Below are 22,581 nucleotides of genomic sequence, written 5' to 3' on the forward strand. Positions count from 1 at the left end.
GAAATTCGTTTTATTCTCGGTAGAAAAAGTCTATTTTAAAGTTAGTTTGGCCATTAAAATGCGTTTTGATGTCATTTGATGCGAGAAATATGAGTTGTTATTTCAGATTATGTGTGCAGTGGATGTACATGATCTTTAGTTTGCTAGTTATTACGAAGATTACTTCAGGAAATCGCGACGTTTTCATTGTTACCAAGGTGGTTGCTAGGGACGCTGCTATCGATATTATTTCTGTTATGTTGTGTAACTGTTTAATGGTGTTATCTTTATTGCTACCCCCTTCCCCGTCAATGTATAGTGTTGGTCCACAGCCTAAACATATTAGTTTAACAAAATCCGCATCTAAAGATAGCTTACGTTATTTCCCCCCTGTGCAATTCCAGTCTCACATCTCAGAGCACATCGTCATAACAAATACCGGAAACAGACCAAAATAATAATAATACCTTATTCCGAGTGTGCTTGCTTTTCTCTTTGAAAGTCATCACATAACGGCATTGTAATACACGGTTCGGCTGCATTACATATTACATATCTGCCGTAGTTCTGTATTTATAGAGCCCTGATGAGAAGACAAACATGAGGAACTGAAAACGTGACGTGGATCATAAATATATCAGCCATTAAACAACATCTTACATTTCTTTTCACACAATACGTCTCCTTGCAGTATCAACACTAATTCGGCTCACTTTTATATTTGATCCAATTGGTAGATAGGCTGTATTTACACCATAAAGGTGCACAGATGATATAAAGAGACACCTGGTGGTTAAAGCATGTTATTGAATTTCAATATTTTTATTATTAGATATTAATACGATCCCTATAAAGTATATTCATTACTCGTTATTCTCTACTAATTGTTAATTAAAGACTGTATGTAATGACTATTTTGCACATCCCGTTCAAGATTTCAAGATTGTCTAAGGTTTATTGACATATCATATTGGCCTACACAACTGTGGTGTAGTTCTGCACTGAATGAAAAACTTGGGTTGCAGGTTCCTCAATAGTGCATTACAAGACATCTATCAATATTTGTGCATACCTCCAGCAATGTTAACTATGTTGAAGCACTTATTTTAACTGATATTATACATAATGTATTATACTCTTATAGATGTATGTAGATATTTCATCTCCGGCCTTGTCAGGTATTGAACAATCAATAAATAAAGAACACAGAATTGTTGAATATAAAACACAGAATTATGTGATTATACTAAATGATTTTCAAATAAACACAACTGCATATTTAACTGCTACACATGCTGATGTAACGCAAATGTTCCAACTTGGGATCAATAAAGTATATCTTATCTTAAGCTGATCGATGGCTCCTGCCATATTTGCAAATGTGCCTCTGAACCTTGACAAGTGCATGTTTCAGGCTTATCAATTAATGTAATGTAATGTTATCACATCACACACATAAGACCAGCTGTTAAATAAAGCTCTTCTGACCTTAGCTGGCATGTGGGTATATATATTAATACTGCCATATTGGGCACAAGCAATTTTCACCCATTTATTAATTATATGTTTTAAATGTGAGTGTTTCCTGTCCCCTAAACCTCCAGGGATGTACACAGTTTAATACTGGCAACTTCTTATTATGGGAAATACGAAAACGTCTTTTAAAACTACAACTCCCAGTAGAGACGTGCCATAGAGAACATGTTGCGAAACAGAATAGCCAGCATGTGTAGTTCTGGGGACGGGGTGGGGGAGGGGGGACGCGGTGGACCCGTTCAAATCCAGTTTTGGACAGTCTGCCGTGGTTCCATCCCATTTCAAGTGCTGTTCGAGAATCGGCTTAACCCTCGGAGCATACTCTCCAATCACAGAGCTTGAGGACTATCACGGGGTTTGTCAAGAGCACATGGTGTAGTCCAAACGATAGCTGGGGATTCTGGGTAGTGTAGTGTCTTCTGCCATTTACTCCTGGGAATGGACGCTCACATTACCTTTAAGGGCAGCCGACATAAACGAATGCCGTGCTTCCATGAGCGTCAAATCCCGACGCAGATGGGAATACATTGCAATCAGTTGAAAGCTATTTGCGTCCCTTTATGACGCTGAAGGAGCCTAGGAGCGTCACAATTGGACGCCACGGACACTGACCAAACGTCGCTATTGGACGCTTAGGGAGTGAGAGTGTGTTGGTTTACAACGAGCGGATACATAATTCCATCCGAACTGACGTCAAATCGGCAGCGGACCCACAGAAAGTTGCTATCAGACACAATGCCTGACGTGTTTTGGACGTAATCTCGTCTTTGTTTACATTAGCAAGCCTCGCTAACACTCAGAGCTAACCTGTACCGTAGAGCACATGTGTTTAAAAAGCAGGAAATAAAAAAAGAACTCACCTTGTGATAAACCCGCAAGAGAAAAAGCATTTGAGCTCCATACTGTTTCTGAAGTAATCCTTGATGTGGTTTAGAACAGGATGGCGTTTTATCACAGCAGAATTTAACTTTATCTCCGGTAGAATTCTGATCAGGCATTAGCTCCGCCTCCTCTTCTTTCTTTTTTTTCAAGCTAAGGACCCACGATCCGCGTTTCTCTAACAGGGCTTCATAAGAGGGGTTTGAGCAGTATGAGGCACAATGGGTGATCTGTTTGGTATTTTTGAAAAAAAACTTCAGACATGTTTTGTATAGGTATGGCCCTACAATATATGTTTCAAGTATAGAATGATAGGTCCACTTTAAGTATTAAAAAAAAACTACTGACAATTACTCCAAAGTGTTATTTGGTTTGTCCAATGAATACGATACGACACATTATAAATTATGTAATGCCCTTTTTTTGCATATTTAAAAACGGCCTATACTTTGAAAAACAAAACATGGTATTTTAGGTGTTTAACACAATATCTTACCGTGGGTGTCAAAAGGAATATATCCATTTTAGTACAAAAGTCAAAACAGTGTACACCATGTCTTCTTTTTAGTTGAAAGGCATTGTGGAGAAGCCAACCTTCACTTTCAGCTGTGATACTACAGATAGATAACCTCAATGACATTAAAGCAACATTAAGTTCACCGTGTGTGGACAATATGTTAAGTCTATGCACATTAATTTTCATAATGCAGAGAACTGAACTGAAACCAGTGAGAAGGTTAGAAAAGACATTGAGAGCACTGGAGTGTACTCTTTGAAATAGCCTTATGAGATTATCATATTTGTTTTAATTACAGTTATCAAACAGTATTGGACCAAGAGAACCAATGACACAACAGTTAATAGTTTATGTAGCTAACAGTTTGACCTTTAAAACTGAAAGTGATGAGCCTACTTATATTATATTAGATATCACTTTATCGTCATTGTAGAAATACCGGGACAACGAAATGCAACCAAAAGTGCAAGAGAAGCATATACATATATTATCTGCATTACAACTAGTTTGTTGCAGTTACACATTCAATATACATCCATGTCACTACTTTTATATAACTCATCATAAGCTTATGTGAAATACACACACACACACACACACACACACACACACACACACACACACACACACACACACACACACACACACACACACCACACACACACACACACACACACACACACACACACACACACACACACACACACACACACACACACACACACACACACACACACACACACACACACACACACACACTTCACTACAACGTGGCTGCATACACTCGTCACTAGGGATGGGTACCGAGCCCCGGTATTAAATTATTAAAGACCGTGGTACCGTTAAGCTCCGACGTTAGCGGTCTTTTTATCGGTACTGGAGACATGTAAAACATATATGTCATGTGTTATTGCTATAAAAACATTATATTGCAGTTTTAGTGTCGCCGACTCCGTTTCTAACATGCAAAAAGACTGCAAAAATGCTTCTATGATTATGTTTAGTATTTTCTATCTCTCTCCCTCGCCTGCTTGGGAGGGGGCGGGGCCGTTTACACACACGCAGCTGCTATATGCAGACACACACACGGAGGAGACGACGGAGAGAACGCGCCCCGAGGTGTGGTTAAACTTTACCCGTCTCGATGCTCGTTGCCTAAAGTGCAATAAGAGTTTAGCATGTAAGGGCGGTAACACGAGCAATTTGTCTAAACATTTAGCAAAAGCGCTCCACATCCAGACGGAGAAATGCACCGGGTTCGACTGTCTTTCTAGTAGCTCTGTAGCCCCATCCACGAGGAACGTTTCCACGGCAGGTGTTATGTATGCTAGCAGCAACACACTACATTATACAAACATGGGTTAATGATTAGAGGGAACTGAGTTATTTATTTTGTTAGTTTTGTTCACAATTTATTAGTTAGTTTACCTTATTTTTTTCTCCAAAATAACCGATAAAAGTACCGTTAAAAGACCGGACCAATAAGCGGTATCGATACAAGTAGTACCGTTAAAACCTTAACGATACCCATCCCTACTCGTCACAGTCTAATAAGTGACGTCTCTTTCTAAACATTTGTACACATTTTCAAAATTACATACAAAAGTCTTCCTAAAATGAACCCACTAACAGACCCTCTCTTTATCACAAACATAACTCAGTTGGTGGTTACGCCACAGGCAGTAGTCCATATTAGCAGGTGACGCACGGTTTAACTGTTTGTATTTTGAGCAAAACACATCATAGACATATTTTTATATATTTTGATATATCTGAGACCCATAATATATGCCTAACAATAGCATGATAGGAGCACTTTAAACAAATATTTTTTTGTACAAAACAACCAAAAATACATTAACAGTGTGAATAGGATTAGACACAGACCAGTATTTATGCTTTTTGTTAATAGATTATGGTATACTGTGTTAGAAAGTAAAATAAATGATCTGTCCCAATGTTAGCAGGCAAGGTCAATCCATTCAGGCCACGGATACAAAAACACATAACAGGGCCTTTCGATCACTCTCAAGTGTTATTGCGATGAAACCTGAATGTCCTACAAGTTGACCTCCACTCCACTCATCTATGACCGGTGTGTGTTTGATTGTCTCCTGCAGGACAGCTGTCTCAAGTGGGACGGCAATTCTACAGCACAGACATCGAAGTGGAAATCCTGTCTAAAGAGGAGACGGAGAAAATGACGTATGTGGTATGTACTGAGGTCAAGTATGAGGTCATCACCATGGAAATATCTCAATGAACTTCAACGGGACGCGAGGCGGAAAGCTTGTTTACACTCAGACAGCAAGTGCTTATTGGATGGAGATGAGTGTTTATTGGGCTGGGAAAATAATTTACAGGAGAATAAATGTCAAATTTGCAAACATGTGTTCCTGTTGTCTTACTGTCTGGCTTCAGCTATCATCAATATCAGTCACATGCATTCCGGGGGCCAGAGCGGGCGACGTTGAGGCGCATCTTAAACTGCTGGCTAAAGATAAACGTAAATACAGTAGGATTGTTATTCACGTCGGTGGTAATGATGTTCGTTTACGCCAATCAGAATGCACCAAACTTAATGTGGAGTCGGTGTGTAGTTATGCTAAAACAATGTCGGACACCGTAATCTTCTCTGGTCCCCTCCCCAATCTGATCAATGATGACATGTATAGCCGCATGTAATAATTTCAGCGCTGGTTGTCTTGGTGGTGCCCAGCCAACAATGTGGGCTTCGTAAATAATTGGACAGCCTTCTGGGGAAAACCTGGTCTGATTAAGAGAGACGGCATTCACCCTACTTTGAAAGGTGCAGATCTCATTTCGGCAAACATTTCAGGGCTTTGTGGACGTAATCCATGACAAACTGGAGTTGAGACCAGGAGGCGGAGTCGCAGTCTTACACGCTTCTCTGCGCTCTCTCCTAGGCAGTCACCCATAGGAATCCCGAACCCAATAACATACCCAATATTAGCGGTGTGTGTGTCTGCCCAAGGACAATTTAAGGTAAAACCTAATAGAGGTGTCATATATAAAACCAGGAAAAGCGCTATATAAATCAAAAGTATTATTATTAAGTTCAAGCCTGTTTGTGATGTTGGCCGTAGTAATTTAATTATCGCAAATGCGTGAAGGAGAGGATTGAGAATAACAAACATAAAATAAGAACAGCTTTTTTAATCTCTTAATAAGTCAATGTGTACAGTTTGTAAAAAGTCATCCAGAAAATCAATGATTTTACTTGATCCACTGCAAGAAAATTAGCTCAAACTGTATTTTGTGTTTTTAAATACTGTCTAGAATAACATTAATGTCACCCCTGCTGTTTTTCCCATAAGCAGAAATAAATCACTGTTGGAAATAACAAGCGAGCGCTTCCCAAACCGAAGGTCACATATGTATTCATAAGTAACTCCTAAGGTCCCATTTACAGGCATTTCTAATTGTATAAGAGGTATATCTTTAATAAAACAAAGGTTATAAGATGTAACCAATAACTTAATTCATGTCGATAACCATTTATTAATTATTTATAATCAGAAATAAGCTATTTGTAACATTTAGACTGGCTATATCTCACATGATGTTTTTAACTGAAGACTTCCTAAGTTATAGCGTGAATAAAATAAGTTTTAATTCAGTTCTGCAAACTCTCTGAAGCTCTTTGCCACAGAGGCCTGACAGGGCAGAGGTTGTCCTTGCTAATAGTCTATTAGTTAATTATTTATCATAAAGTCAAAGCCAAAATGTGCAGTTTAATGCAACTGAAAATAATCTTATTTCAATCAAAAATATTTGAATTTCTATGTATGTGCAATGCCTTGTTTTTATGCTGCTGCAATGCAAACATTTCCCAAAATAATAATTAATAAAGAGGTTTTCCTTTCTAATAGTCTATTAGTTATTTATTTACCATAAAGTCAAAGCCTCCAGGTACAAATTGAAACACGTTTTAAGAAAAAAGACACAATATAAATTAAGCTAAAAGTTTGCAGTTTAAAGTGGACCTATCATGCTATATTTGAATAATATAGTGTAGGACCATACCTATATAAGGTAATACTTTTTATTTTTCAAAATACCAAACAGATCATGCATTTTAGCCATTCCTCATTTCGCTCAATTTAACACTGTCTTTGCATGATGGGCTGATTCTGTGAGAACAGCACCATCTACAGGCCTGGCATATGTACTACAGCGTCTCCAGCGCTTTCGAACGGCAATGTCCGTGGCTGTCTCCTCCTGATTGGTGGAGTTGGCCCAATAGCCGTAGCGCCACTTCTGTGACGTCAGAGAAGTGTTCAAATCTGTATCAGTCTGTGTCAGATCCGTTGCAGCCCCTTTTTTAGAGATTTGGGTACGGAGGGAAATAGAGAGGGTTGTGTTTTCTGACACCGGGGACACATCTTCATGTATAAAAGACGTACAAAAGTGCATTTTGCATGATAGGTCCCCTTTAATGCAACTGCCAATAATCCTATTTTAATCAAAAATATTATTCGTTTTTTGTATCCCAAACTGTATTTTTTGTTGTTCAAACCATTAAGAATACATGTTAAGTAAGTGACTTGTAATTTAAACGTCTCACTGCTCAGGTCTACAAGATGAACTTCGACAACGCAGCCTTCAAACACCGCACGCCGCAGCAGAAGACGGCACCGGGCTACGAGAAGCTGCCGATGAAGCGAGGCCTCTTTTTCGACATGTTCCCCTTCAGCGTGATCTTCCGCCGCGACATGACCATGTACCGCATCGGAGACGGCCTCAAAGAGGTCTTCTCCGACCTGCAGGGCAAGAAGGTCAACGAGGAGTTCACTCTGATCAGACCCATGCTGGAGTTCACCTGGGATAACGTGAGTCCGGATTTGTTTATCATAAATTGCTCATGGGATTTCAATAGAGTGGTGCAGGGATGACGTATTTCTTTAGGCCGACCCGGAAGTAAGCTGCGCATGGGTTCCCTCGACAAAAAAGCAATAGGATTTCTCCATAGGATTTTGGAATATTGTAAAAAATAAAATCTTTGGAACCTGTTTGATAAATGCACGTTTTGTTCAGCCGGATGATATCCACATGTCTACCCTACTTTTATAATTTGCAAATCATAAATCGAATTGCCAGAAGCAAAATGCTAACGTTATGCTATAAAGGAACTACAGCCGAGTCCAGCAGCACGACTTCAACGTCACGCCAACTTAGGATCCATATTTAGAAATACAGATTCAAAATGGAACGAGTTGAAGCGTTTGTTTTAACAGTCTGCAGGAGGCAGGGACTTGCTTTCAAGCAGAACAGGGCAAACAGACGTAGCGGGAGTGTTTACGTGTTCGGCGTAATGACGTACAACGACCTGGACAACTTCTGTAGTCCCATTCAGCCACTTGGTAACAACCATCGTTTCTCAGACACGTCACCTCTTCAGAAATCTCCAGTGGGGTCACTGCTGATGGATTTAATGTCGTAGAACAAAACGTGATCCGTCTCTTCAACGTGTTTCAATCACAGACCTTATTTCGAGCTATTTTCCAAAACCCTATGGAGAGATCCCATTGGCTCTGAGACGAGGGAACAGGAAGTGGTGAAATGCTAACTCACTTCCGGGTTTTAGGACTCGTCACTGCACCGCTCTATAGCTGACAAACTAAGAAACCCAAATCCTTCCTCTCATTAGATCTACACCCATCTGAACAATGTGTTTGAGCTGCTGTCGGTAGCGGTGGTGGAGAGCAAGCAGAAGGTCAACATTCCCAAACTGAGCAAGGAGGATCCGGAGGAGAGTCGAGAGAAGGAGGAGAATGAGAAAGCAAAGAGAGAAGAAGAAAGAGGTAACGGGTCGCTCCATTTCAATCATTCCCCACTGCATTATGTATATAAAAGGGTTCATTTCAAATGGATGGGATCACAAAATGTCCATCAAGTCACTCCATCATTTTAAAGGTCATCCGATCTGGCAGAGCTAAATGAAATATTTATTATATAGTCAAGAGGAAATTATTATCAAACCGATTCAAGAGACAAATTATTTTTATAACATAAAGTTACTCAACCTTCAAAGCACATATTATAATACGTATATATATATATCTATATATTCTGTAAATGGAGCACATCAAATAAGTGCAGTCTGGTGAATGTCAGTATAAATAGTGAATAAAATGGGGAAATAGGGGAATTTGATGCATAATAAAGTAAGAAATATATCACCAATCATTGTTGGTGCAATTTAACTAAATATATTTACTCAAGTATTACACAAGAAAGTACACATTTGAGGTACATCTACTTAACCTCCGTATATCCATTTAATACAATGTTATACTTCCACTTCCAAGGTACAAATTATAAAATGTTGTACCTTTTACTACATGTATCTGACATTATTACATGGCTTCGTTGAATACTCGATTCTGATTGGTCAATTCAGAACACGTGACACGTTGTTAATCCACTAGTACAGACCGCTGTCAAGGATGTGTTGACTGTTGCAGAAAGAAGTCCGGTCGATTTAACTATATACAGTTTGCTTTTCAAACTGTTTGCCTGTCTTTAGTTTTCCGTCGTCTCCCGTCTGAGAGTAACATGGAGGATTTGAATATTAATTTTAATATATTTGGAGAGCACAGTCATTTGGATGAATGGCTAGTGGCTGATGAGTCCCCAGCAAAGAAAAGAAAAAGACAAGAGGGACAAGAAAACAGCGGAGAAGTAACGGGGCAGAAACCCTCAACACGGAGCTGCGGTCCTTTTTACGCAGCGGTCCAGACATAGACATCAAACGGCAAAACATATTCAGTTGCCAGTTGCTTTGGCATCAGGGCAGGGATAGATACTTCCCAAGGTTTGACATAATGAATTGTGCTACTTTTAAAGCAAGCAACGATGTTTTCAAATCTGTAATCAAAAAGGTCCGCAAAAACGTTTGGCGTTGCTACGTAGTTCAAACGGTAACAACGGACTACATTTCTCATTTTAAATCAATAAAACATTTTAAAATCTATAATACTATTTTTTAAATCAATAAAAAAAAAAATCTAAATCAATAAAAGCATTTCAATTAATATTGGGAGTCATGTCATTACTTTGTTGAGGATTTGGCCTTGTAATAAGCGGGATAACGTGCAGCGACTTACATAGTAAATACGGATTAAGTTAATTGAACCCCATCTTTACCGCCTGCAACATTAGACATTATACAATCTTTATCATCCAGTAATATATATGCTACGGGTATTTCAAGAGTAAAATATATCACTAATGATTATTTGTGCAATTTAAAGGTGGGGTAGGTAAGTTTGAGAAACCGGCTCGAGATACACTTTTTGTTATATTCCATGGAATGCTCTGAACATCCCGATAGCAATGAATATCTGAAGTGCTTTGACAAAAAATCCATAAAGAAAGTCATCTGTGGAAGCCGTAGCGCTGTAAAAAGCACGACCAATCATCTGAGCCGGCTAAAGTAACTGGATGGCCTGCCTGCCTGTCAGCCTTCCATCGGGGCACACACTTATCTCTGCCCTCATTGGTCATGTGCGCGTTCGTGTGTGTTGGGGGAGGGGCTCTGTGAGGAAGTGGCAGATTTTTTCCGGTTGTGTATTTTCTAATTCTAGCGCACTCGAGCCGGTTTCTCCAAAATTACTTACCCCACCTTTAACTCAATAGATGTAGTTTTTTTTAAATGTGATTGTTTGATCTACTTTACTTGCATATTTTCAATTTTTTCAATAGCCGCTTTCACACCAAGTACTTTGCCGTACTTAGTTCCCAGCACTTAGTTCCCCCATGGAACTAAATACAGATTGCGTTCACACCTGAATAAGTCCCCTGAGGGAAGATTACGCAAATGAAGCCGCTGACATCACTTCTTCTTCTGCTTTGGGTTTACTGGCAGGCCGCAAACCACTTCACGGCGTATACTGCCACCCGAAGTCCCCGGCCGGAAGTCCCCGGAGTTGGGGCCTGGCTTCAGTAGAAGCTGCTGGGACTCCCAGCCTTCCGAGTAAATCGCCAGAACGCCGACACCTCCTCATCACTCCACCGCCTCCATGTTTTTTTTTGTGTTGCCATAAGTTATTCTCTCTCCGTTGGTGCGCGGGGCTAATGCTAATGCTAATAATGCTAATGCCAGCAGCAAATACAATGGCGGCTTCAAAAAACTTTTCAGAGTTTTACGGGGCGTGGTTTGCAATTCGCCCAGCCAATCAGAAGTTGGTACTTTTTCTCCCCAGTATAGTCCCACCTCTCTAGCAGGGACTAAAAATGGAGGTAAAAGTTTTGGTGTGAACGCAAAATTCCAGGCACTATCGGAACTAAACGAGAAAAGTACGGTAAAAGTACTCCGGTGTGAAAGCGCCTTATGTTATGTCCAAATCCAAGGTACAAATTATAAAATGTTGTACCTTTTCCTGCACTACATTTATCTGACATTAGTAACTAAATACGGATTAAATAAATCTAACCCCATCTTTACCACTGGCAACATTAGAGTTATGTATTTACACCAATAATTATTATACAGTTATATCCTTTGTACTATTCTGAAATGCACTATTAGCTTTTTTACTTTCGGTTTATTACTAAGCCAAGTTTTCCTCAGGAATCATTTTGAATACTTCTACTTGTAAGCGTATTTTCCACTGTATCATCAGTACTTTAACTTGATACTTCCTCAACCAATTATTATCTTAATGTTATGGGCAAGAATGAGACAGAATGGAGATAAAACCAGAACATAACCATCAAGAACGGGCAAGAAACAGAATTGATAACAAGGCGATGAATTAGTAATATACTCATGTTGAACATTACCATTCTGCTACAGCCTGTCTGTGATTAGTATTCGACGCACAGCCTCCACACAGTTATGGCCCTTTTTAACTCTCCGTCTTAAAGGTCACCTATTATGCAAAATCCACTTTTTCACATATTTTCATATTCATATTTTTCTTCTTCATGTCTCTTCTACATCAACATGTGTCCCCTCTTCTTCATGTCTCTTCTACATCAACATGTGTCCCCTCTTCTTCATGTCTCCTCTACATCAACATGTGTCCCCTCTTCTTCATGTCTCCTCTACATCAACATGTGTCCCCTCTTCTTCATGTCTCTTCTACATCAACATGTGTCCCCTCTTCTCCGTGTCTCTTCTACATCAACATGTGTCCCCTCTTCTTCATGTCTCTTCTACATCAACATGTGTCCCCTCTTCTTCATGTCTCTTCTACATCAACATGTGTCCCCTCTTCTCCATGTCTCTTCTACATCAACATGTGTCCCCTCTTCTCCATGTCTCTTCTACATCAACATGTGTCCCCTCTTCTTCATGTCTCTTCTACATCAACATGTGTCCCCTCTTCTTCATGTCTCCTCTACATCAACATGTGTCCCCTCTTCTTCATGTCTCTTCTTCATCAACATGTGTCCCCTCTTCTTCATGTCTCTTCTACATCAACATGTGTCCCCTCTTCTCCATGTCTCTTCTACATCAACATGTGTCCCCTCTTCTTCATGTCTATTCTACATCAACATGTGTCCCCTATTCTCCATGTCTCTTCTACATCAACATGTGTCCCCACTTCTCCATGTCTCTTCTACATCAACATGTGTCCCCTCTTCTTCATGTCTCTTCTACATCAACATGTGTCCCCTCTTCTTCATGTCTCTTCTACATCAACATGTGTCCCCTCTTCTTCATGTCTCTTCTACATCAACATGTGTCCCCTCTTCTTCATCAACATGTATCCCCTCTTCTTCATGTCTCTTCTACATCAACATGTGTCCCCTCTTCTCCATGTCTCTTCTACATCAACATGTGTCCCCTCTTCTACATCAACATGTGTCCCCTCTTCTTCATGTCTCTTCTTCATCAACATGTGTCCCCTCTTCTTCATGTCTCTTCTACATCAACATGTGTCCCCTCTTCTTCATGTCTCCTCTACATCAACATGTGTCCCCTCTTCTTCATGTCTCTTCTACATCAACATGTGTCCCCTCTTCTTCATGTCTCCTCTACATCAACATGTGTCCCCTCTTCCTCATGTCTCTTCTACATCAACATGTGTCCCCTCTTCTTCATGTCTCTTCCACATCAACATGTGTCCCCTCTTCTTCATGCCTCTTCTACATCAACATGTGTCCCCTCTTCTTCATGTCTCTTCTACATCAACATGTGTCCCCTCTTCCTCATGTCTCTTCTACATCAGCATGTGTCCCCTCTTCCTCATGCCTCTTCTACATCAACATGTGTCCCCTCTTCTTCATGTCTCTTCTACATCAACATGTGTCCCCTCTTCCTCATGTCTCTTCTACATCAACATGTGTCCCCTCTTCTTCATGCCTCTTCTACATCAACATGTGTCCCCTCTTCTTCATGTCTCTTCTACATCAACATGTGTCCCCTCTTCTTCATGTCTCTTCCACATCAACATGTGTCCCCTCTTCTTCATGCCTCTTCTACATCAACATGTGTCCCCTCTTCTTCATGTCTCTTCTACATCAACATGTGTCCCCTCTTCCTCATGTCTCCTCTACATCAACATGTGTCCCCTCTTCCTCATGTCTCTTCTACATCAACATGTGTCCCCTCTTCTTCATGTCTCTTCCACATCAACATGTGTCCCCTCTTCTTCATGCCTCTTCTACATCAACATGTGTCCCCTCTTCTTCATGTCTCTTCTACATCAACATGTGTCCCCTCTTCCTCATGTCTCTTCTACATCAACATGTGTCCCCTCTTCTTCATGTCTCTTCCACATCAACATGTGTCCCCTCTTCTTCATGCCTCTTCTACATCAACATGTGTCCCCTCTTCTTCATGTCTCTTCTACATCAACATGTGTCCCCTCTTCCTCATGTCTCTTCTACATCAACATGTGTCCCCTCTTCTTCATGTCTCTTCTACATCAACATGTGTCCCCTCTGTGGAAAGAGACTCTGAAAGTTTCAGGAACAAAGATTTTCTCTCTTTTTGATCCATTTCTATAAAAACCTGTCTGAAAATGAGCTGATCAGATTTTGGCCACTTTATGATGTCATAACGATGTGTTGTCTCGTGTAACCATTAGCCAATCAGCAACCAAGGTAACCCCCCCCCCCCCCCCTTTATCACCTGAATCTCCTCTAGAGCTCCATTGAGTTCTTTGTAACCAGATGTCTCTCAGAGGGGCGTGGGGAGGGGCTCCTTATTTTCATCTGAAGTAACAGACAGAGAATCAGCACTTTGGAAACAGGGCTGAAACAGAGGGGATTATGGGTAATGCTGCAATGATCTGTTTGGTGTTTCAGCCAATCAGAGACATGTTCTGTGTATATCTGAGACCTGTGATATATTGATGAGAAACAGTATAATAGGGAACCTTGAACTTAAAACTTCATTCAGTCCTGTCTCCTCTCACTGTCTTCTGCTCCTCTTCCTCAGATGAAGGGAGGTCTAAGGACATGGAGGAGATGAAGGGTTCGGACCAGGAGTACAGCGGCACCGTCACGCAGTACAACAGCTCCGCTAACTCTGGAGGAGAGGACATTGAACTTCTGGCTTTCCAAACTGTCACCGGTCAGAGCCGCTTCACTTCTAACAAGCTAGTTTTTTTAATTTGCAGAGGTGGGAAGTAGTGGAGTACAAATACTTCGTTACTGTACTTAAGTACATATTTCTGGTATCAGTACTTCACTCCACTACTTATTTTTTACTTTTACTTCTTACATATTCAAAACAGGCTGGTTACTTTAGTTTTAATCTGTTTGGTGGACGTTTGTCATCTAGGTCATGTAATAGTGTTTAGGAGTTCCTCAAATGCTCTAGTTGGTAGGAAAGGAACTTCAATGCTTCCTTTATAATCTCCTTAAGCATAGGATACACTTGACTATCCTTTACAAAAGGAAAGGAACAACTATCGTCATGTCGTAATTAAATGGCCGTGGGTAAGTGCAACACACTTGTTTTCCTAAACCCTGAACATTTATCCTCCAGATCTTCCTGTAACATTTGGACGTCTCCTTTCCTTATCATGTGGACGTTTTGTTTTAATCGATGACAAGAAAGAGTGGTTGTGAAAACACGTAGGCCCTGATTTGTTTGACTTCTATCCACAACTCCTTGCTCTGCACTACAGAGCTATTTGGGTTGGAGTTCAAACCCAGTTTCATGTCCTACTGGTAAACCATCAGAGGTGGGGAAGTAGTGGAGTACAAATACTTCGTTACTGTTACTGTAGTAAATGTTTCTGGTATCAGTACTTTACTCTACTACTAATTTTTCTGACGACTTTTTACTTTGACTTCTTACATTTTGAACACAAATACCTGTACTTTCTACTTCTTACATGTTGAACCCAAATACCTGCACTTTCTACTTCTTACATGTTGAACCCAAATACCTGTACTTTCTACTTCTTACATGTTGAACTCAAATACCTGTACTTTCTACTTCTTACATGTTGAACCCAAATACCTGTACTTTCTACTTCTTACATGTTGAACCCAAATACCTGTACTTTCTACTTCTTACATGTTGAACCCAAATACCTGTACTTTCTACTTCTTACATGTTGAACACAAATACCTGTATTTTCTACTTCTTACATGTTGAACCCAAATACCTGTACTTTCTACTTCTTACATGTTGAACTCAAATACCTGTACTTTCTACTTCTTACATGTTGAACTCAAATACCTGTACTTTCTACTTCTTACATGTTGAACTCAAATACCTGTATTTTCTACTTCTTACATGTTGAACCCAAATACCCTGTACTTTCTACTTCTTACATGTTGAACTCAAATACCTGTACTTTCTACTTCTTACATGTTGAACACAAATACCTGTACTTTCTACTTCTTACATGTTGAACTCAAATACCTGTACTTTCTACTTCTTACATGTTGAACCCAAATACCTGTACTTTCTACTTATCACATGTTGAACTCAAATACCTGTACTTTCTACTTCTTACATGTTGAACACAAATACCTGTACTTTCTACTTCTTACATGTTGAACTCAAATACCTGTACTTTCTACTTATCACATGTTGAACTCAAATACCTGTACTTTCTACTTCTTACATGTTGAACTCAAATACCTGTACTTTCTACTTCTCACATGTTGAACTCAAATACCTGTACTTTCTACTTATCACATGTTGAACTCAAATACCTGTACTTTCTACTTCTTACATGTTGAACTCAAATACCTGTACTTTCTACTTCTCTCATTTCCCAAACAGCTGGTTCCTTCAGTCTGAATGTGTGTTTGGTGCGTGATCATTATTCTTTAGAGTCATTGCGTGCCTATTGATTGGAACACGATCCGTGTATCCATCACTTCCTGGTCTTCTCTAAAGAAGAGGGACCAATGGAAACGTTGTCATGTTGCCGTTGTTCAGCATGGAAACATTCATTAGCTAACAATGACATTATTGTTCTATTAATATAAAGGGAGGTCAGGTACTCTTTAAAACAGCTGCTAGCCATGGGTACTTTTTACTGAAGTACATTTCAAAGCCTCTTTACTTTGACTTGAGTAAAGAAGTTTAGTCAGTACTTCTACTTTTACCAGAGTATTTTTAAACACGAGTATCTGTACTTCTACTTGAGTAAAGGACGTGTGTACACACCACAGTCCTGTTGACCTTTCCCTCCTGATTCCTCTCAGGAAAGCGCAGCGAGACGATCTTTGAGGACACGCGGGAGCCTCCGAAGAAACCTCTCCACCTGAAGGGCCAGATGAAGTACGTCCCCCCGTGGGACTCCCTCATCTTCCTGGGGACCCCCATGTAAGACCACCACCTACACACTGACTATGTTTAATGTTTCTGACACAGAATAGAGCAGTGCCGTGATGACATATTTTAGTAGGCGGACCTGGAAGTAAGCAAAGCAAAGGGTCGCTGAAAATCCCATTGGATTTCTTTATATTGCAGTAAATTAAGTATGTGGCAAACACACGTTTATGGTACTTAACAAGTTTTGTTCAGCAGGATAATCTCCACATATTTTCACCACTGCACTGGGATTTTTTAAGTGTTAAAGCTAACTTTAGGCTATCAACATACTATACGCATTGCCACCGCTAAGCTAAAGGAAGCTAATGTGCGGTGCAGTGATGACGTATTTTGGTAGGCAGACCTGGAAGTCAGCAAAGCAAGAGGTCGCTCAACAACATTAAAATGGATTGGATAAATGGATAACAAATTGATAATAAATAAATGGATTAAATCAAATAAATTAAATCAAATAAATTAAATAAAATAAATGGATAAAATGGATGAAAAATCGACCCATTGGATTACTGCAGTAAATAAACTTTGTGGCAAACACACGTTTATGTTACTTGTGATAACTACAGACCTTATTTCTGGCTTCTCACCCAACAACATGTTAAAAAAATATCGACTTCGAGACGAGGGAACCAGAGGTGGTAAAAAGCTGAGTCTTTTCTGTGATTTAGGATTCATTTCTCCGCCACTCCATACAAGCTCTTGTCGTGATTCAGATACCTTAACACTCCATCCATCCATCCATCCATCTTCTCCCGCTTATCCGTGGTCGGGTCGCGGGGGTAGCAGTTCCAGCAGAGAGCCCCAGACTTTCTTTTCCCTGGCGACATCAACCAGCTCTGACTGGGGGATCCCAAGGCGCTCCCAGGCCAGCGAAGAGATATAATCCCTCCACCTGGTCCTAGGTCTACCCCTTGGTCTCTTCCCAGCTGGACGTGCCTGGAACACCTCCCTAGGGAGGCGCCCAGGTGGCATCCTAACTAGGTGCCCGAACCACCTCAACTGGCTCCTTTCGACGCGAAGGAGGAGCGGCTCAACTCCGAGTCCCTCCCTGATGACCGAACTTCTCACCTTATCTCTAAGGGAGACGCCAGCCACCCGGCGGAGGAAACCCATCTCGGCCGCTTGTATCCGCGATCTCGTTCTTTCGGTCATGACCCATCCTTCATGACCATAGGTGAGGGTAGGAACGAAAATGCCTTAACACTCAGGAAGTTAAAAGATTATAATGTTGTACAAAGACACAGAATACTTAAGTCATGTGTTTGAACTAAGGCTGTCCATGTCAACACCTTAACGCTCACGATTCATCTGGAAACCTTAACATGTTGAAAGAAATGAGCACAAATTATTGACACCAATTTCGATTATGCGTATTATGCTTTTCTTTCCTTTTTATTATAAATGTTAGGGGTGGGAATCACCAGGCTCCCCACGATACGACACTATCACGATACTTAAGCCACGATACGATTGCAATTCTACGATATGCTGAGTATTGCGACACGATATATTGCGATACTGCAAATCACATTCGTCATATCCATGTCTGTCTTCCCTTCCTAAAAAACTGTATTTGCAATATGAATAGTTTATGTAAATAAAACCATTTGTGTTATTAGAACCTGAAAAGGAGATGGCATTGTTTTTGTTACTTTCATTGCAATTGTATACATATTTTACGTAACTTCCTGTTTTATATAGACATGCGTTTATTTTGAAGGCGACTTTGCGCTATTAGCAGGAAGTTACTGTTCCCAAAGCAAAAACTTGACGGAGAAAATTAACGCAGATATCAACATTTAAATACAGCGATATCAAAAGATAAAGTTTACATTTAAGTATTAGTACCCCCCGAAGAGGCACAAGGTTAGTGTTAACTGTAATGTAAAAATGTGGTTTGTGTCTTAATTCGTTTATATACTGTATTACAACTTTGCTAATTATTTGAAGTTCACTTGTTGAATGGTATTCTAAAGTTATGCTCCAACCCAGTCTCACGGCATTTCGTGTTATAGTCAAACGTTTTTCGTGTCACACAGAACGATTTTAAAAGCAATGTATTTCTATTGGTAGTATGTTTGCACCACGTCTTTTTGTCCGGTCGGGTCTTGGAAGACCGGAAGCCGTGTGGTTCATGAAAACATTTTCTTACTCAATATCTTACCCTAAGCCTAACCCTATCCCTTTTTATTTTAAATTGTCTAATGTCGGAGTTTTTTGGCTCAGAGCCTCAGAATACTGACATCTGTATTTTTTGTCATCTGTTTTTCCTTCTAATTTGTTGTTGGCACGAAACATACTACCAATAGAAATACATTGCTTCTAAAATCGTTCTGTGTCAGTATACTGAAATCTGTATTTTTTTGTATCTGTTTTTCCTAATTTGTTATTATTTACATTGCTTTTAAAATCGTTCTGTGTGACACGAAAAAAATGGGGAAATCGTGTTGGTGAACACGAATCAATAGATTCATTTCGTGACTATAACACGAAATGCCGCGAGTGTGTTGAATGCTCATATGGATGTAGATGTATTTGTTGTCTTGTGTCTTTGTGTAGCTCTTACGTTGGTTTTTGGAGTTTTCAATAAATTAGAAATCATCAGTCGACCATCTTTCTGAGGGATATGCTACAGATTATAAAATAAAATATCGATAATTGGCGTCCGTGTATCGATACAATATCGGCACGCAAAGTATCGCGATACTATGCTGTATCGATTATTTCCACCACCCCTAATACATGTATTCTTGTTTGCTCTCCTTACTTCTGCAGCATAGAGACAGTGGAGGACATGATAAAGATGGGAGTGTACGTGAACGATCTGAACCTGCATGACTCCAGCAGAGAGCTGATTCTGGCCGGGACGCAACAATCGGCCGAGCTACAGCTGGCCCTGGATCAGGTGAGCAGAAAAATCCCTTTTCTGCAGGGATGGAGCATTGCAGACAAAGCACACTTTGTACCAAATCCCAGAGCAGTTTGAGGTGGTTCACAGGGCTTTATAAATTGTCCTGAAATATGGTTCCAAGTAGAAGCTGAAGGATATGATACGCTGAGTGCACAACCTGTAAGAAGTGCCCGTTTTCTGCATTAAAGCGCCCGGCCAGGTGAAAGCTCTGCTCCAGTATCGTTTTCACCCATTACATGCACCTCAGTCATGCAGGAGAGATGTGGATTAAGAGGATTAGAGAAGGCAGAGAGGGATTTTTGAGCTTTAAGAAGAGGTCAGACTGTAACTGTAGACTCTTTTGTCCAATTCCCCCATCCTCTAGGAGCAACAGAAATACGCTCAGCTGATGGAAGTCATCAAGACGCTGGACGAGGAGAAGAAGAGAGGAGATTCTTTGCTGTACGCCATGATCCCGAAAGCTGTGGCCGACCGCCTCAGGAAGGGGATCACTGCGCTGGAGACGTGCCAGGTACACAATAATACTCGACTGCGAGTGTGCACAGTATAACTGCCAAACTGAGGCCATAGACGTCTCGCAGTGATCCTAACCTGATGGCAAAAGTAAACACTGTCCCGAAATTGACACCAGATGGACAAACGAATATGGAACTGTGAATTTCGCACGAAGATGGCCCCGAACTTGGTCAACGGCCAAGCAACAGCCGAAGCAAGTACGATGCCTACAGAAGGCCACACACTCCGTCATGTTGTTTCCATAGCAACAACAACTTCCTGTCAACAACGTAAACTCGCCTTCAAAATAAAAGCATCTAAATAAAACAGGAAGTTAAACTAAATTACATTTAAGACATACAACTGAAACAAAAGTAGCAAAAACAATGTAATATCCTTTTCAGTTTCACAGAACACAAATTGTACTATAATACGATGGCTACACGACGGCATTGCGAGGGCTTCACCTCATTTCATTTCAAACCTTTATTTAGACAGATAGGTCCCTTGAGATCATGGATCTCTTTTACAAGGGAGACCTGCATCAATTTAGTTCCACATGAAACATAAAAACAAACAATAGAGGACATCATAATTACATATTCACCAACACTTACAAACACCCATAGTGTCAGAAAGCATCTCGTGCAGACGTGCCTTAAAAACATTCAGAGAAATAAAATTGCTCAATTTCAATTTGGACTGTAGGCTGTTCCAAGCAAGTGGAGCTGCGCACATACAAGCCGTCTTACCTAAGACAGTCCTCACTCTCGGCACATCTAACAAGACCACGTCCTGCGATCTCAGACAATAGCTGCCCGCAACTTTCTGCTTTACCAGAGAACAGATGTAATACGGGAGTTTGCCCAACATAGCTTTATAGTATTTTATAAAGACTTATATACGACTTTATACGTAGTCGTGTGATCTTCCTAAGACAATCGGGCAGCTTCTTGATTGCTTCGTATTGTCTTCATGAGGTGATAAATGCCCGATGGCACTGATGATCACACGAAGTACAGACGAAGATGACACGATTTGACAAGATGCCCTCACGATGGCCTTACGAAGGGCAAAATGGACACACAAATTCAACACGAAAATGAACCTTCGCAAGGTCTTTCGGCTATTTTTTGGCATGCCAAAGATTTTGCCACCGCTCACGAAGTTGCTGCCGGAGCCTGAGAAACTCCACCGGCGGTCATACGATGGCTTAAGATGCCGAAATGTAATATTTCCGTTATCGTGTGTCCATCTGGTGTCCATTTCGGGACAGTGTGACGCGGGCTTTACTCAAGTAGAAGTACAAATAATCGTGTTTAAAAATACTCTGGTAAAAGTAGAAGTACTGACTAAACTCCTTTACTCAAGTAAAAGGACTTTGAAATGTAAAAAGTACCCATAGCTAGCAGCTGCTTTAAAGAGTACCTGACCTCCCTTTATTTTAATAGAACAATAATGTCATTGTTAGCCAATGAATGTTTCCATGCTGAACAACGGCAACATGACAACGTTTCCATTGGTCCCTCTTCTTTAGAGAAGACCAGGAAGTGATGGATACACGGATCGTGTTCCAACCAATAGGCACGCAATGACTCTAAAGAATAATGACCACGCACCAAACACACATTCAGACTAAAGGAACCAGCTGTTTGGGAAATGAGAGAAGTAGAAAGAATTTGTGTTCAACATGTAAGAAGTATAAAGTACAGGTATTTGTGTTTAACACTTTTACGAAGTAGAAAGTACAGGTATTTGTGTTCAACATGTAAGAAGTAGAAAGTACAGGTATTTGTGTTCAACATGTAAGAAGTAGAAAGTACAGGTATTTGGGTTCAACATGTAAGAAGGAGAAAGTACAGGTATTTGAGTTCAACATGTAAGAAGTAGAAAGTACAGGTATTTGAGTTCAACATGTAAGAAGTAGAAAGTACAGGTATTTGAGTTCAACATGTAAGAAGTAGAAAGTACAGGTATTTGTGTTCAACATGTAAGAAGTAGAAAGTACAGGTATTTGAGTTCAACATGTAAGAAGTAGAAAGTACAGGTATTTGAGTTCAACATGTAAGAAGTAGAAAGTACAGGTATTTGAGTTCAACATGTAAGAAGTAGAAAGTACAGGTATTTGGGTTCAACATGTAAGAAGTAGAAAGTACAGGTATTTGAGTTCAACATGTAAGAAGTAGAAAGTACAGGTATTTGTGTTCAACATGTAAGAAGTAGAAAGTACAGGTATTTGGGTTCAACATGTAAGAAGTAGAAAGTACAGGTATTTGAGTTCAACATGTAAGAAGTAGAAAGTACAGGTATTTGAGTTCAACATGTAAGAAGTAGAAAGTACAGGTATTTGAGTTCAACATGAGAGAAGTAGAAAGTACAGGTATTTGAGTTCAACATGTAAGAAGTAGAAAGTACAGGTATTTGGGTTCAACATGTAAGAAGTACAAAGTACAGGTATTTGAGTTCAACATGTAAGAAATAAAAGTA

At 40.2% G+C, this 22,581-nt stretch overlaps 1 protein-coding gene across 1 annotated transcript in view; it reads left to right on the top strand.

The window, feature by feature from the left end:
• LOC117461366 (soluble guanylate cyclase 88E-like) overlaps positions 1-22,581 on the top strand; it is a 43,435-nt gene that overhangs the window by 6,978 nt on the left and 13,876 nt on the right. The window contains exons 5-11 of the mRNA XM_034103193.2: positions 5,032-5,123; positions 7,507-7,764; positions 8,583-8,736; positions 14,328-14,462; positions 16,562-16,682; positions 19,464-19,593; positions 19,964-20,110. Coding sequence (XP_033959084.2) covers positions 5,032-5,123; positions 7,507-7,764; positions 8,583-8,736; positions 14,328-14,462; positions 16,562-16,682; positions 19,464-19,593; positions 19,964-20,110 — 1,037 coding nt within the window. The remainder of the gene's footprint in view (positions 1-5,031; positions 5,124-7,506; positions 7,765-8,582; positions 8,737-14,327; positions 14,463-16,561; positions 16,683-19,463; positions 19,594-19,963; positions 20,111-22,581) is intronic.

Source organism: Pseudochaenichthys georgianus, chromosome 16 (assembly GCF_902827115.2).
Source record: "Pseudochaenichthys georgianus chromosome 16, fPseGeo1.2, whole genome shotgun sequence".
Lineage (NCBI taxonomy): Eukaryota > Metazoa > Chordata > Actinopteri > Perciformes > Channichthyidae > Pseudochaenichthys > Pseudochaenichthys georgianus.